The 15,745-nt window shown below is 42.2% G+C and overlaps 1 protein-coding gene across 1 annotated transcript in view; it reads left to right on the forward strand.

The window, feature by feature from the left end:
- The first annotated feature begins 3,461 nt into the window (after positions 1–3,461).
- Positions 3,462–15,745, forward strand: part of nr6a1b (nuclear receptor subfamily 6, group A, member 1b) — a 102,156-nt gene continuing 89,872 nt past the window's right edge. Inside the window, 1 exon segment of the mRNA XM_048258471.1 lies at positions 3,462–3,658. Within this exon segment, the coding sequence (XP_048114428.1) occupies positions 3,598–3,658 (61 nt within the window). The 5' untranslated portion in view covers positions 3,462–3,597.

A 15,745-nucleotide genomic window follows, 5' to 3' on the forward strand; every position in this document is an offset into this window, starting at 1 on the left:
CTCGCCTGCACACTGACACACACTTAGCACACATCACACAATTCTGTTCTAATTCAGTGTAGGCTGTGTCCCAGACGCGCTCTCACCCATCTCCCGCTTTCTCCACGCCACATAAGAGAACAATGCTGCCCTCCCTTGGCCGCATCGTAAACACAGCGTTTGCGTTTGCGTCTGGGTAGATGGTATTGTTTGTGGATTCGATATACTTTTACATATGTTCTAGCCACACAACGTTTTTGCTTAGTTCTATTTTATCCCCCATGGGAACAAACTAAACGATGTAAGAGTCAGACTGATGCTCTTCTAAACCAACGAGTTACAGAGTCCAGTAGGTCCCCAAACCTAGATTGGTATAGTCTACTCTGCAATTAAAACATATAGTCGTAAATAGCGTTTTCACTCATCAGTTTATGCAAATTGCAACCAAATGGAAACACGTTTTGAGTTTATTTTATCGGCTGTACATATAATTGAATGTCTTTCCTGCAAGTGGCCTGTGATAATGTCATGTAGGCAGTAGATTAGTACAAGTATTTAAAAAATGGAGGCACTTACAATTACCACTAGATGGAAGTATTGCACAATGGATAGATCAAACTCTTCTCTGGTCAAGCTCTCCTGCTTTATGATGGTGCTGTGGAGTGAATGACAGTCATTGTCAAATGTTAATCAGTTTGTTCAGGGTCCTTTTGTCTGATATTGAAGTGATGCACTCCAGTTCAGCTCCCACAACAGAGCCAGCTTTCCTTACCAACCGGTCCAGTCGCCCAGCATCCCTCTTCTTAGTGCTTCCTCCCCAGCATACCACAGCATAGAAGAGGACATTAGCTACAACAGACTGGTAGAACATCCAGAGGAGCTTGCTGCAGACGTTAAAGGACCGCAGCTTCCTTAGGAATACAGCCTGCTCTGCCCTTTCTTGTAGAGTGCTTCAGTGTTGACTGACCAGTCCAGTTTATTGTCCAGGTGTATCCCCAGATACTTGTAAGTGTTTACCACCTCCACATTGACCCCCTCAATGGTGACTGGCAGCAGAGTGGGCTTAGACCTCCGGAAATCCACTACCATCTCCTTGGTCTTAGCAGTGTTAAATTGTAGGTGGTTTAGTTTGCACCACTGCACAGTCCTCCACCAGGCTCCTGTATTCCTCCTCTTGTCCATCCCTGATACACCCCACAATTGCAGTATCTTCTGAAAACTTCTGCATGTGAAATGACTCTGTGTTGTAGCAGAAGTCAGACGTGTACAAGGTGAACAGGACTGGAGAGAGCACTGTTCCCTGTGGAGCTCCGGTGCTGCTGATCACAGTGTCAGAGAGGCAGTTCTTCAGTCTGACGAACTGTGGCCGCTCTGTCAGGTAGTCTGCAATCCAGGATACTAGGTGAGTATCCACAACCATCTGCAGGAGCTTGTCGCCTAGTCTGAGGGGTTGGATGGTGTTAAAAGCATTGGAGAAGTCAAAGAACATGATTCTCACAGCACTTTTCCCCTTGTCCAGGTGTGAATGTGTCCGGTGTAGGAGATATGTGATAGCATCGACCACGCCCACTTTATCCTGGTATGCAAATAGCGGGTCTAGTGCATGGCGTACCTGGGGTCTGAGTATCCCTAAAACTAGTTTCTCCATGGTCTTCATTACATGTCATGTTAGAGTGACCGGCCTGAAGTCATTGAGCTCACTTGGGTGTGGCTTTTGGGGACGGGGATGAGATGTGACGTCTTCCACAGTGTTGGGACTCTAGACGGAGACTCAGGTTGAAGATGTGGTTCAGTGGCTCCCCCAGTTCGGCAGCACAGGCCCTATAAACGACAATAAAACGACTGCACCGAACTATTGGAATTAAAACAGGTAAATTGTATTGCTATCTAATGATCACCTGTGATACGTATGTATTTTGTTTGAAAAAAAATAGATTTTTAATATACTTGGTGCAAAGCTATAACAACTTATCACCATTACAGTTTGACTGTCCTGTTCATAAACAATGTTGAGGCCTTGTCATTCTGATTGCACTGACCGTTTCATTGGCATAAATACTTTTGAGACATACACTAAGCATTTTGAGCAAGATACATACTCTATAGGTAATCCACAATGTTGTGCAGTTTGCACTAATTGTTTTGAGAAATGCACCAAAGAGACTGAAAAATTTTGTTCATAACAGTGACACATGAACTTTTCATTCTGATGGCACTGATGGTTACAGCAAGTCACATGGTTTTGTAGACAATCCACTGCATGATACATACTCTATAGGTAATCCACAATGTTGTGCAGTTTACACTTACTTGGAACTTACTCTTATACAAATGTTAATGATTATTTGAGGAAAGCACCAAAGCAACTGAGATTATGGGGCAGCCCATCGATCAATATCAGAATAAATCCATTGGATGCTTATCTCTGGAAACTCTGGGCTGAAATATCCAATATGCCTTTAACTTACCAAGCAACCTTGTGTATTGTTGTATGGCAAAATGTGTGAGAGAATATTGTAGGATGATTAAATGTTTTTCTTTTCTTTCTGCTAATATTTCACACCACAATATTATGACACAATGGGCTACATTCAAATAATAATCAAATAATACATGCTCATTGAAAATGTCCTTGTAAGTGATAAAAATATTATTATTATTAAATTGATGAAAAAAATATAGTTTGAAATACCACTTTTGTTCAGAAATTCTAAAACAACGATGTTTTTTAACACTTCAAAATAACATTTGCTAAATGAACCTTATATTTTTCAGTAGCCATAGGTGTGTAGATTTGAACAAAATATGGTTTGGTTCTTAACGGGAGCATTTACTGCCTGAAATATCCGATTTTGTTTACCACGCTCGGAGTTATAATGCTGGCCTGATGGGTTGCCTATTTACGCCGTTTCAACGGCACATGAACGGTTAGACCGAGAATTCTCGTCATTAAATTAAAATTTCACTGGAGCTCCAAGCGGTTGTGTACACGCAGCCTTACAACACTGTTTACAGCTCTTCGAGTCACGGTAAAATTAAATGTTGGTACATAGCTAATTTAGATACACCTATGGTGTGGGTGGTTGCGTTTCTTTAGGAGTCCGCCGTCTTGGTTTGTATAGAAATGGATATTAAGTGACACATACACGCAAGACGGCGGAAATACGGGACCGACGGTAATAAGGGGAGTTCCGATAACAGGATGTCATGCAAGTATTTTTAGAGTAAACGGTAGAAATAAAGCGTAGGACCGAGTTTGTAAATATGTAGGCCTAAGTAAACAGCCCCAATTATCATCAAGAGCGCAGCTGAGATGGGCACCTTGGCAAAGGACTTTGTTGGGCAGCGCTGACTCCTAGCGCGGACTCCTAGGACTCCTAGTCCTACATATCCCAGAACCCCCATATGGTATTTTGTCACGTGATTGCTAAAACTACAGCAAGGTGTTTTTGATTCCGTGCTCGCGCGGGCATACAGCTCTGTGAACTGACAGCGATACGCAACATGGAGTGGCGCAGCTTCTTTTAAAATTCATACAGTTAAAACAGTGGAGAGTCAGCTTCCGTTAAGTAGTCTTTGGCGAAAGAGACCATTTCGACGCTCAGACAGAACATAAGGATGGAGGTGGAAAACCGAACCAACAGTTTTGAGTATGCCGAGCGGAGCAAGGCAATTAATGGTGAGTCAAGCTTCATTCATTCAGTAGTCATTCAGAACCTTACTAAACTATTGCGACGAGTCTTAGCTACTTAAATGTAACCCTGCAATTCATGTTCTCAGTTTAGAACAGTACAACAGTAGGCTAATTTGTAACCGTTTAAGGGATGGACGCCAATTTTAAAAGTAACCTATTTTAATTTAAACGAAATTCTTACTAATTAGGCTAAAGCAGACCCACCATCACCAATAGGCGAGGTTATTTACATAGTAGGCTGTGTTTTCCACCCACTTTATTTATTTGTGTGCTGCAATAGTGAACATATTTTCCGGACAACTTGTTGGATATTCTAACTGAAGACGTAAGGCAAGTCAACTAAACAGACCTTACTCCCCATAGGGGCAGGCCTAAATACGATTAGGTAGACGATTACGTGTTATTGAGCATCCGAGTTCAGAAACACGTGCAAATAAATAAATGTATTGCATTTCATAATATAGCAACGGTTTACGCTAGGGCTAGGCTACTGCGATTGGTGCACATACGAACGAACTGGTAGATAAAAAGCTATAGGAATGTTTTTATGTGGAAGGCTGTAGCTATAGGATCTGTGGAGATCGTAAAATGTGAACTTTTGAACTTGAGCGAACGCCCTGCACCACGCAACTCGACACTAACAACCCACCAAACCGAGAATGGAAATTCTGCAACTAAATGAGAGGAAAGACCTGTCCAGTCATGTAACTGGGTATATTTTATCTGACATGCAAATAATGGCAACAGTGACAGACAATGCTTTAATGCACCAATTGTCCTATAGGCTACTGGTGGATTATCCATAGTCCGCTTTCACAGACTAGAATACAATGCGTCCATGTTATCTTTGGAGCATTTGGCTTTTGTTTGCTCTGGTTATCAGTCGGCTAATCATTGAAATATAAATAAAATATTATAATAGCTAATACACTACTATCAGTGGTTGTACACGTTACATTTATCACGTTACATTGTAAGCTATTTTAATTTATTAGACTAGCCTACGTCTAAGATTATTTACTTTGACTGAAGTTAAATTCAATTTCTGAAATGTATTATAGTTCGTAAATGACATAACAGAAGCCAACTTGCAAGTGCTGTAACCTAGCAAACTCACCTGGGTTAAATGTTTTGCTTTTCTGTTTCCTGTATTGATTGCTTTCTTTGGGGAAATCTATCTCAATAGATTTTCTCAATACATTTATCCCGGATATGGTTAGACAGCCAAGTAAACGTGTATCGTTTTGTATCACTTTCGTTCTATTAGTCTCAAATAAAAGTAAATTCGTTTTTGTAGTGAATTTGGGAATTTTCTGTTGAATTGGGAGCTGGATATAGTCTATCCATTGTATTGATAGACCAGCTTTAAATAATTAAAAGGAACAATGGCGCTATACCAGTTTGATGTTGGTCTGTGTCACATGAGGACTAGGGCTTCTGTTTTCCCTTTATATCTCCACACAAGATCAAGATAAGATCATTATAGGAAAGCTTTTCCAGCCAATAAAACTAGATCGTGAGTCTTTGCTAAAGAAAATGACGAATGAAAGGAGGAGGTTGATGGATGCCCAGTGGCAGACCCAAACCCCCTTGATCAAAAAATAAATAGTTTTAGCAAAGTATGAACCACAATAAATGTATACTTTACATATCAGTTCAATCATGAAATAATGTTTTGGTTTAGATGGTTTGCATATTGGCCTATTCAGAGACATGTTTGAAACATTTACAGGGCTCTACAGTGCGCCCATTTCCCTCGCACATGCGAGTAAAAATGATGCCGTGCGAGTGCAAAAAAATATTTAGGCGCACTGGTGCGAATGACTTTTAACCATGTCAATGTTTGTCTACAAAATACACCGCAACATCGAGAAACATTACTGGTGCAAACCATAGAATCACGTCGCGAATGCAGCATAAAAACTACACCTCCCATCAACGTTAGCAGTTTCGCGTTGTGACTCGCTAGTAGTCGCTTCTTTCAAATCCAAGAGCGCGCAGAAAAAGCGGAAAGTTAGACTAGCCAGCCAAGATGCAAAGATTGAAGAAATTAGTTCTTCTATCCACCGAATTCATTGGATATAGGAAGAACAGGATGAGATTCTGAGAATGCAGTGATAGAAGGAAAGGTAACCTAACATGCCTTTTAGCCCAGTTGACGTATTGGCTGCAATATGCAAAATATAGCTGTAGCTTAACCGGCACAAAAGTAGCCTCCCCGTAATACTCCCATTTTATTCAAAGGTAGAACGCTACTGACAACTCCAGGCTTCCACGCATGCTTGTTTGTTTACACCGAATACAAGCTGAAGTGCAAAACGAAAGTAGGCCTAACGTTTGCCTACTGCCCCTATCAATGCCGATATTTCAAATAAAAACTAAAAGTATAAAACATATATCCTTGATTAGCCTATGTTGGGTTTTGTGGAAGAGAAAATGGACTGTTTTAGTAGTAGTATTAGGCAGTATGCAGTCAGATAGGTCACCATGGGCATATTTGGTTTAGCTATAGATGGATTCACAAATAAATAAATTAGCCTACATTTGGCAGGATACTTGATATACAGGCTAAATGCAAATATGGCAATGTATTATATTATTTTACATTAACAAAATGTAGGAAAATAGAACAGACTGAAAATAAAGTAGGCACTGATCTTTAAAATCCTGTTTCCTGTAGCCTAAATGTTGTCAGTCATTCTTAATATTCGCAATTGGTGCACTGGCATGTTTAACTGTTAGCTGCAGTATAATGTTAGATTATATGTAAGTTAAGTACAGAACTGACTGTGCGCCCAAATTTTTGTCTGTGCTCCTAAATTTTTTAACTTGGGCGCACAAGTGAACCTAAAAAAAAATGTTAGTGTAGAGCCCTGATTTATCTACATTTAAAGAGTGTGCCATGTCTCATAATTTAAAAAAACATTTAAAAATATTCTATTAAAAATGTTCTACACATAGCTGCTGATTTATCTGTTACTAAATATATGCAAATTCGTTAAATACATTTTGTGCCTTACCTAATGTTAAACCAGTTCAACACTGCACACCAATGGGGGCATATTTTCATAGAGGGGAAGTCATTTAAGTCCTTGTTAAAAATGGGCTTTTTGGCAGAATGAGATGGTTGTTATTTTGCAGTTGTATGTTGCTATATTAGTAAGTTATAAGTTTTAGAATCTAATGTCTTGTTTTACTTTTCAAAGTTAACCAGAGCCAAGCTCGATCTCTATGGCACCAAAGAGAGTATAATGCACAAATATGTACATGTTTCTTTTAGCAAAATAAGAGCATCAAAGGTTGCATGTTTTTGATCACAGATTGTGTCCTTGTGGCATGCTATGTATATGGGTGAAGTTTGTGTGTGTGTCTGTGTGTGTGTCCGAGCTCTGGCTCTTGCCTACAGGGAAAAAGCCTGGCAGATGTTTGAGATGTAGCCGAGGAGTCTGTTGAGATTTCCCCACAGTGGCAGTGATCGGGTGTGGGGAGTGGGGACATGTTGCCGCTCGTCCCTGGGGTGGGGGGTGGTGTGTCGTGTTGTTGCTGGTGGGGTCAGGGATTCAGGGGAGGAGAGGGTTTTTGAGTTGGGATGTGTGTGTGGAGGAGGTTGTTGCTGGCTTAGTTCCCCTGCAGTGACCAGCAACAATGACTGGAGGCATACAGTAGAGGAAGACTGTGTGTGTGTGTGTGTGTGTGTGTGTGTCAGTGGGAGGGGGGTCCTTGCGGTTTTGCTCTGCTGACTCGGGGGGGGGGGGATCAATCAAGTGCCTTTTGCGATCACGTCTTGGGAGGAAACCCTTTCCTCCCCATCTCCCCTGTCCATACGTCCCTATCTCTCTCCCCTTACTGTCACAGTCTGCCACCCAAATAAATAGCTCCTCCACAGTCCCAGCACTTGTACTCGTACTGAATTTCACTTAAGCAAACACTTACTTGCTCCATTTGGGTGAACTGTGTAGTTCTCTGTATTAGTATATCGAGATGGTTTTAGCCTACCACAGGACATGTGATACTGTTTTCGCTGTACTCTAAGGCCGTTTTCTTGTTTGATTAACAGCATTTCTTTATAGGACTGGAAGTAACTGCTGTAGTGGCCCAAGGTCCCTCTTGGGTTGTTTTTATCAGTGGAACTATGCACACTAAATGTCCGCGGTTGTAATTAATGACCAGTAGGCCTAGCTGCATAGGATTGATAGGAAACTGAGAAGACTGTTGTACCCAAAAATGGCCTTTTCATGCCAGAGTCTTTTTGTTGTCCTATGGATAGAATAATCTAATAAAATATAGGATTTTATGAAATATGTAATGCAACTAACTTTAAAAAATCTCTGTGTTGGTGTATTTCATTTGAATTAATTTTATTTTGTGAGCCAACAAATGCATTTTTTGTAATAAAGAAGATCTAAGCTTTTTTAAAATTATTATTAATAAATAGAATGGAACCTGGATCTCCTTCAGTGATATCAGTTAGAACCATGAGCAATTGTTCTTTAAAACATACTGACTATTCTGCTCAACAAATAACGAATTCCATAAAAAACATTATCATACACTTGTTATTTTGCATGCAAATGACTTGCAGAGGGTTTGTGGTATGTGTTATTGACAGTTCAATGGATGGGGCCATAATATGGTGGAAAAGCAATCAGATGGCCTGCAGCAGTGGAGGCAAAAAAGGTTCTTTGTGTGTGTGTGTGTGTTTGTGTGTTTGTTTGTGAGCTGGCCCTTGAGCCATAGGGCTACTTCAGGGTCAGTCCACCTAGGTTGTGTGTTTGTGTGTTTGTTTGTGAGCTGGCCCTTGAGCCATAGGGCTACTTCAGGGTCAGTCCACCTAGGTTGTGCAGATACCTGGCAACGTGGGATTTATTTGCTTCACGTGAAAGCCAGTAGACCCTTTCAACAATAAAAACAAAAACAATGCTTGAACATTCTATTTGGTTCCCAATCTACTTCCTCTGCATTAAGATAACATATGGAATGTTACAACGGAAGCCTTGTGGGGGCCAACTATGATGCTGATAATGGAACTCTCTTGAAAGGGTCTGTAGGTGGAGAAGGGAAAAAGTCATGTTCCGTTGCAAAACTGTTAGATAGATACAGCGGGGAAAATAAGTATTGAACACGTCAACTTTTTTTTTCAGTAAGTATACTTCCAGTGAGGCTATTCGCATGAAATTTTCACCGGACATTAGTATTAACTTAGGTAATCCACACATATATAAAAATTCTAAACATTAATGTCTAAAAGTAGTGTTATGAGTAAAAAAGTGGAATGGCACAGGGAAAAAGTATTGAACACGCTAAGAAAAAGCAGTACACAAAGGCGAGGAATGACAAGGAACAAACTGGAATCTATAAGTAGTTAGAGAAATTATCCCTCCTGTCTGTGCAAATTGATATAAGATGGGTTAGTACATACTGGTGGGCTATAAAAAGTTTTTTTTATTACCAAGGTGTCACACAAGAAACATTTCATGATGGGTAAAGGCAAAGAGCTCTCCCAAGACCTTTGCAACCTTATTGTTGCAAAACATATCAATGGAACTGGTTACAGATGCACTTCAAAACTTCAGAATCATCCAGCAAGCAATATTGGAGCCATTATCTGCAAGTGGAAGAAACATCACTGCATCATCAACTGGCCATGCACAGGATCTCCTTGCAAGATTTCTGACCAGGAAGTCAGAAGGATAGTCAGAAGAGCCAAGGACCACTCTGAGAAAGCTCCAGAAAGATTTGAAGGCAGCAGGTACAATTGTTACAGAGAAAATCATAGGTAATGCACTCCACCACCATGGCCTCTATGCACGCTCATCCCGCATGACTCTATTGCTGAAGAAAAACATGTCAAAGTTTGTTGAAAGTTTGCTACACAACATTTGAACAATCCTATGAAATACTGAGAGAATGTATTCTGGTCAGGCAAGAGCAAAATTGAACTTTTCAGATGTCATACTACACACCTTATTTGGAGGAGAAATGGCACTGTGCATCACCCTAAAAATACCATACCAACAGTGAGGTTTGGAGGTGGTGGAATCATGGTGTGGGCTGTTTTGCATCTCATGGCACTAGCAGACTTCATACAGTTGAAGGAATGATGAATGGAGTCATTTTGTTCTGGGAGAATCTTTACTTCCACCAGGATGATGAGGATGAGACATGGCTAGACCTTCCAGCAGGACTATGATCCAAAGCATTCAGCAAAAGAAGCTCTCAATTGGTTTCAGAGAAAGGAAATCAAGGCCCTGACTTCAATTCAATTGAACAGTTTTGGAAGTTAACTAAAGATCAGGATTCACAAGAGGGACCCCTGAAATATTCAATATTGAAGGACTATCTGTTTAAAAGAATGGCCAAACTCACACCAGAATACTATGACTGATTAGTTTCGTCATACAGAAAATGCCTTGAAGCTGTCATCACGAATAAAGGCTTTTCCACAAAGTATTTAAAGAATTTCAGCAGGCGTGTTCAATACTTTTTTTCCTGTGTCATTCCACTTTATTACACATAACTCTACCTATGGACATTAATGTTTGGATTTTTTATGAGTGGATTATCTGAGTTAATGCTAATGTCTGGTGAAGATTTCATGCAAATGGCCTCATTGGAAGTATACTTACTGAAAAAAATGTTGATGTGTCCAATACTTATTTTCCCCGCTATAGATAGATAGATAGATAGATAGATAGATGATACTGTATTGATCCCCAGGGGAAATTCAAGGTCTCAGCAGCATACAGACAACACAAACACATTCTTTCACAGCAGAAAGAGTAATTAAAGTATATAATATAAAAACACAACTAAGCAATAAGGACAGTAGAAGATAAAGAATATACTAAAATACAAATTATACTAACACTTAATCTAAATCAATTCTAAAAACAGTATCCACATAGTGGTGATTAATCAATCAGAGGTGATGGTGCAAATGAGTAAGTCCAACAGTGCAACAATGCAGAAATAAAGTAAAGTCTATATATCTATATATTTAACTATTTTAAGAAAAGGTATTGTCTCCTTAAGACCTTGAGGCCCCTGTATCTCTTGGACCTCTGAGCTCTCCAGCAATTCACTTGGTCGTACTTTTTATTTTGACATACAGATATTGCTTAAAAGATGGGGGAGGCCAGAACATGGACATACACAAACATAACACACCTACTCCCACCGACAGAAACCATCATCTGCAGTCAAGTCCTTTGCCTGGCCTTTGTCTGAGGTTACGGTGGCTGAATAGGAGAGCCCTCTGTGTTGCCATGGGAAAACTGCGCGCGGCTCCCATTTGGCCCTGTGCGCAATGCGCATAGCAGTGTGTGCAAGTGCAGTCATCAGCCTTGACCCCTCACCGCTGCCTGACCCCGCTGTCAAAGCAGCCACCGAAGGCCGCTGAGGTGAACATTTGACTGACTCCTCTTCCTCTGAGAATGAGACAAAGCAAGATGTTGCACGAAACGGAGGTTGGTCTGGTGACCCTCCGATATCCTACGCGTGTGTGTGTGTGTGTGTGTGAGTGTGTATAACTTCTTAGAGTTACAGTAGGGGAAAAAACAGGAACATTGAAAATAGTCTTTTTCATTCTTTCCACACACATCTTTTCTCCCTGTCTACATGCAGGAATAACAAAAGTTTGTATGGCCATATTTGTTGCTCAGCAGTCCAAATTACACAGTTGGTGTGATTACTTGTGTCATTTGTCACCATGTAAGGATCTTTTTTAGCACTAGCACTTGCTGGCATGAAATTTGTAATGTTTTAATGCAACATTATTTTGTCTCTGTCTCAGTACATCATTGATGTTTGGCAACCAGCAGCTGGAACATTTGGGATCAAATACAAGTTCTCAGGGGGAGATGAAACAGCAGAAGGCAGTATTTTAGGGTCATATAAAAGTGTGTGTGTGTGTAAGCATGGTACTGTAAAGGATCTATAGCCAGTTGGTACGGTAACAATGACCGCTGCAATCCCATACTGGGCCTTTTGTCGGCAGGCTGTGATTTCCAACAACTGGGCCATAAAAGCCAGCCCTCACTGTGGCTTGATTAGATTTTTGGCCAATGGGAGGCATTTACGGGTCCCCCAATAAAACAATGAACTTGGAAGGGCTGCGACACACTGCCCTCCCCAGCATTAACACACACACACACACACACAGAGGACACAGGCACTCACAGTGACTCAAGATTTATCACTATGAACTGGAGAGCGAGCTAAAGCACTTCCCCTCTCCTCTCATAAAAAAATCTGCCCCTTTTCTTTCCTCCTCCTCTCCTTCTCCTCCTCCTCCTCCTCCTCCTCCTCCGCTTCTGACTTTGATAACTGTAAGCTCACCTCAACCTTGGCTGTTGGCCAGGGGTGTGATTTTCTGTGGCTTTTCCTTTTTTTGAGAGAGAGTAGGCCATAAAAAGGCCTGGATTGTTTTGATCTTCATTCAGGTTTCATTTCCTGCATTGGAGGGGGAGTGTGTTACAGGAGATGCTGAGCTCCGAGGTGACTTTGGGAGGAAGGAGAGTTCAGATGACTGAGAGTGGGGAAAAGGCCTTTAAAAAACAGACCGACTCCCTCCAACTGCCACCATCAAACGTACATACTAAAAACGTACTTACCAAAAAACTTTCCAAATTGTTCCTCATCAGGCTGCCTTTAGGCTCCTGAACTTAGGTTTAAGTGCATCTTGTGTGTGAAGTAGTATAGATTTGTGTGTGTGTGTGTTAAAAGTAGAAAAAAGACCTTATTTGGGTAGAAATGACATCTGATTCACATTCAGACAGTGGATATTTCTCAGTCAACAGCCAAAAGCGTACAGCATGAGGGCTCTCTCCTGCAGGAATCCGACAGGAATGCAGGAATTTCAAACACAGCGGCCCATCACCCGACTGAGTTTCACACTGCAGCTGCTGGCTCCTCTAACTTCCACACTGACCTCCTGTAATAGGAAATGACCTCTGGTCACCTTAGTGTAAATTTAAGATGTTGTGAAGGTTAAACCACATGTTTACACATGATTTAAAGTGTATTAGATATGCTTTTGAAGTGATGTATTTCTAGGTACATGTAGATTAGTTTGATATGGATGTTGATATTAACTCCCTAGCCTAGACCCATATAACCCCCCACACACACACACACACACACACTCACACAAACAAACAGCAGACACACACACACACTCACACAAACAAACAGCAGTCACACACACACACACACACACACACACACACACACACACACACATTACACTTTTATGATTGTTTTTCATCTCGGGCCTGTCCTCTCAGGCTTCAACGCAGCGTCATATCATGCTCTGATCAGAATGGCCCTGCAGGCATGTCCAGCCAGTGTGAAGGCTACGCTAGCCAGGCCAGCCCTCGTAAATCTCCCGTCCTTTTATGTTGAAAGAGAAGATGTCTCTTTGAGCTTGTCACTCAGTGCAGAGGAATAACATCAGCCTCCCCTTCCCTATCATAAACACCCCCTCTGCTGCCCCTGACCAGGGCTTGACCTCGTGTGTGTGTGTGTGTGTGTGTGCCTGCTGACGTGCACGCACACATGGAGGTGTTTGGGAAAGTAGCGGAGATAAAGAGGTATGAAGGACACATTTGGAATTTTTTGGATGGACCTACTAGTTGTACTTGGACTCCCTGCTTGCAGCTTGCAGTTGCATGTTTGAAATTCTTAATACCCACTGGACAGAACTGAAGGGATGTCTGCGGAGGGCGGAATGGAGAGAGAAAAGCGCGTCATACCTGCTCCAGATCCAGTTGAGTCGCTTGTCCAGGCTAGGTCCTGCACTCCTGCGTCGTTTTGTTCTAGAGGTCATTTCTCTCCCACAGCAAGCAGGCAAATCCAAGAGGTCAATTGACATGTCACAGTTATAAACTTGTGTGTGCGTGTGTGTGTGCACACGCGTGCTTGTGTGTGTGTGTGTGTGTGTGTGTGTGTGTGTGTGTGTGTGCGTATGTGTGTGTAGTGGTGACGCAGGGGCCGTCTGAGGGTGAACAATGAGCCCTGGGGACGGAGAGAGGGCAATGCTCCGTGCGGCGCTGAGCGGTGGCCGGAGGGTAAGAGGTCATTCGCCAGGTCACTGGGGTGGTCACTGGAACAGGGGGCCCTTAGAATGGGACCCATTCACCCAACGCAAGCTGCTGGTTTTGGCCACAGATTGACCAGTAGGGCCAAGAACAAGAGGGCCCACATTCATCTACCCCCCACCCCCAACACACACACACACACATACACACTAAATGGCTAAATGATACAGCGATCATGTCAAGGCAACAAAGCATCAGCTTTGACACCATGGAGCCCAGTGTTGCATCACTTATTGCACTGGAGTGAACTGAGGGACAGTGTCCTCTGGTTAAGTGCTTTTCCCCCTCTGTCCCTCATGCATTCTAACTGTAGAGACTTACCCCCCCTGTGATGTCATTTAAAAGTCACATGATCAAAGGAGGCTCGTGGTGACCTCACAGTCACCCTGCCTTTTGCAGTTTATGAGGACTTGACGCGTATTGCTCTCCTATTTTATAAGGATCACTCCGCTGGATTGGCTTTGCCACTGTTGCTCTGTCTGTCTGGTTTGTCTCCTGTGAGGTGATATGAATTGGAGGGGCTGGGGTTGGTTGTGTCGGGGTGAGCAGAGACAGTGAGGTGGTGATGGTGGTGGGCAGGAGGGAGGAGAGGGGATATTGGCACACTAGTTCTGACCTGGTTGTGGAATGCTCATGTCATTTAACTCCCACTTCCCCCACTTCGCTTCGGTCTCTGATTGTCTCACTCTCTCTACACACACACACACACACACACGCACGCACGCAGCAGCAGCAGCAGCAGCAGCAGCAACAGTCAAGATCTGCAAGCTGGTACAGGCAGGAAGTGTGATTAACGTAATTCTCAGTTTCTCTCAGAATAGGTGGGTTGGCTCCATCTCTTTTGTCTCAGTGATCAGGTTTGAGGCACCGAGGTTCTTTAAAGATCATGGCTGGATAGACCCGCCGAGATCCTCTGAGGGTATGGAGGAGTCCTCTTTGTCCTGAGCCCCAGGGCCAGCTGCAGCCGACTGGCCAACGACACCATAGTCGAGACTGGCCCGTCAACTTTGAGAATGACCATAAAAGGGGACTTGGAGAAGCCAGATACAGTATTGACACCACAGATTCCTACAGTGTAGTTTTGGTGTTCACAGATTACTATTTCATGGTTTTACTATTTCATTCTCTTATTTGTTGGCAACTTTAGTGTGTGGAATGTGGATACTAACTCATGTAGATGTTGATATGTTTGGACACATATTTGATTGCTTTGTGTGTGGATACTAACTCATGTAGATGTTGATATGTTAGGACACGTATTTGATTGGTGGCAAGTCTCCATTTTGGGAGCATGTCTGTTGCCACTGCTGTCCTCAAGGTGCAGCTTGGGATGTCTCATCTCATCAGCCAACTTTGACTGCTTCCTGTTGGGCTGAACTGCAGCTCTATGTATCCCCCTGGTAGCTCTTGTAGATACCTTTGATTAGGAAATATGTTTACATTTCTGCCATACTTTTCTGTTCACTTTTCATATGGCTGCATTCCCAATATAATGTAAATGTATTGTTTAAGCAGAAAGTATGTATTCTAGTTAGTTGACTAGGTTCAGTTAACCCATTTACTCCTAAAATGCCTGCTAAAAACGCCTATAGAATCCTATAGCATTTTAGACTAAACCTTATTTCCTGAGGGTTTTCTGAAAAAATACTAAGAATTGTCAACATCTACCAAAACCTTAATATCTAATCCTCTGTAGCACCTCGAAACAAGAAATAAAAAGCATGCTGCGCTACGCAGCAACCAGCGGGAGATTCAATGTTGCGCTATGCAGCAACCGGCGGTAGATAGAATTTTGCGTCATGCATCATCCGGCGCGAATGGGTTAAAGGAGAAATCTGGCATTTTTTCACATAGATCTCAGTTTCTTGAAGAACCAAAACAATCGGTTTTACCTAGTATAGCTGGAGTTGCTAGTTCCAACAGCTAAAAGAAGCCAGGCAGCTACAGCGCTACACTCTTGGGGCATGTCCGTGAG

The sequence above is a fragment of the Alosa alosa genome, chromosome 12, assembly GCF_017589495.1.
Source record: "Alosa alosa isolate M-15738 ecotype Scorff River chromosome 12, AALO_Geno_1.1, whole genome shotgun sequence".
NCBI classification, from domain to species: domain Eukaryota; kingdom Metazoa; phylum Chordata; class Actinopteri; order Clupeiformes; family Clupeidae; genus Alosa; species Alosa alosa.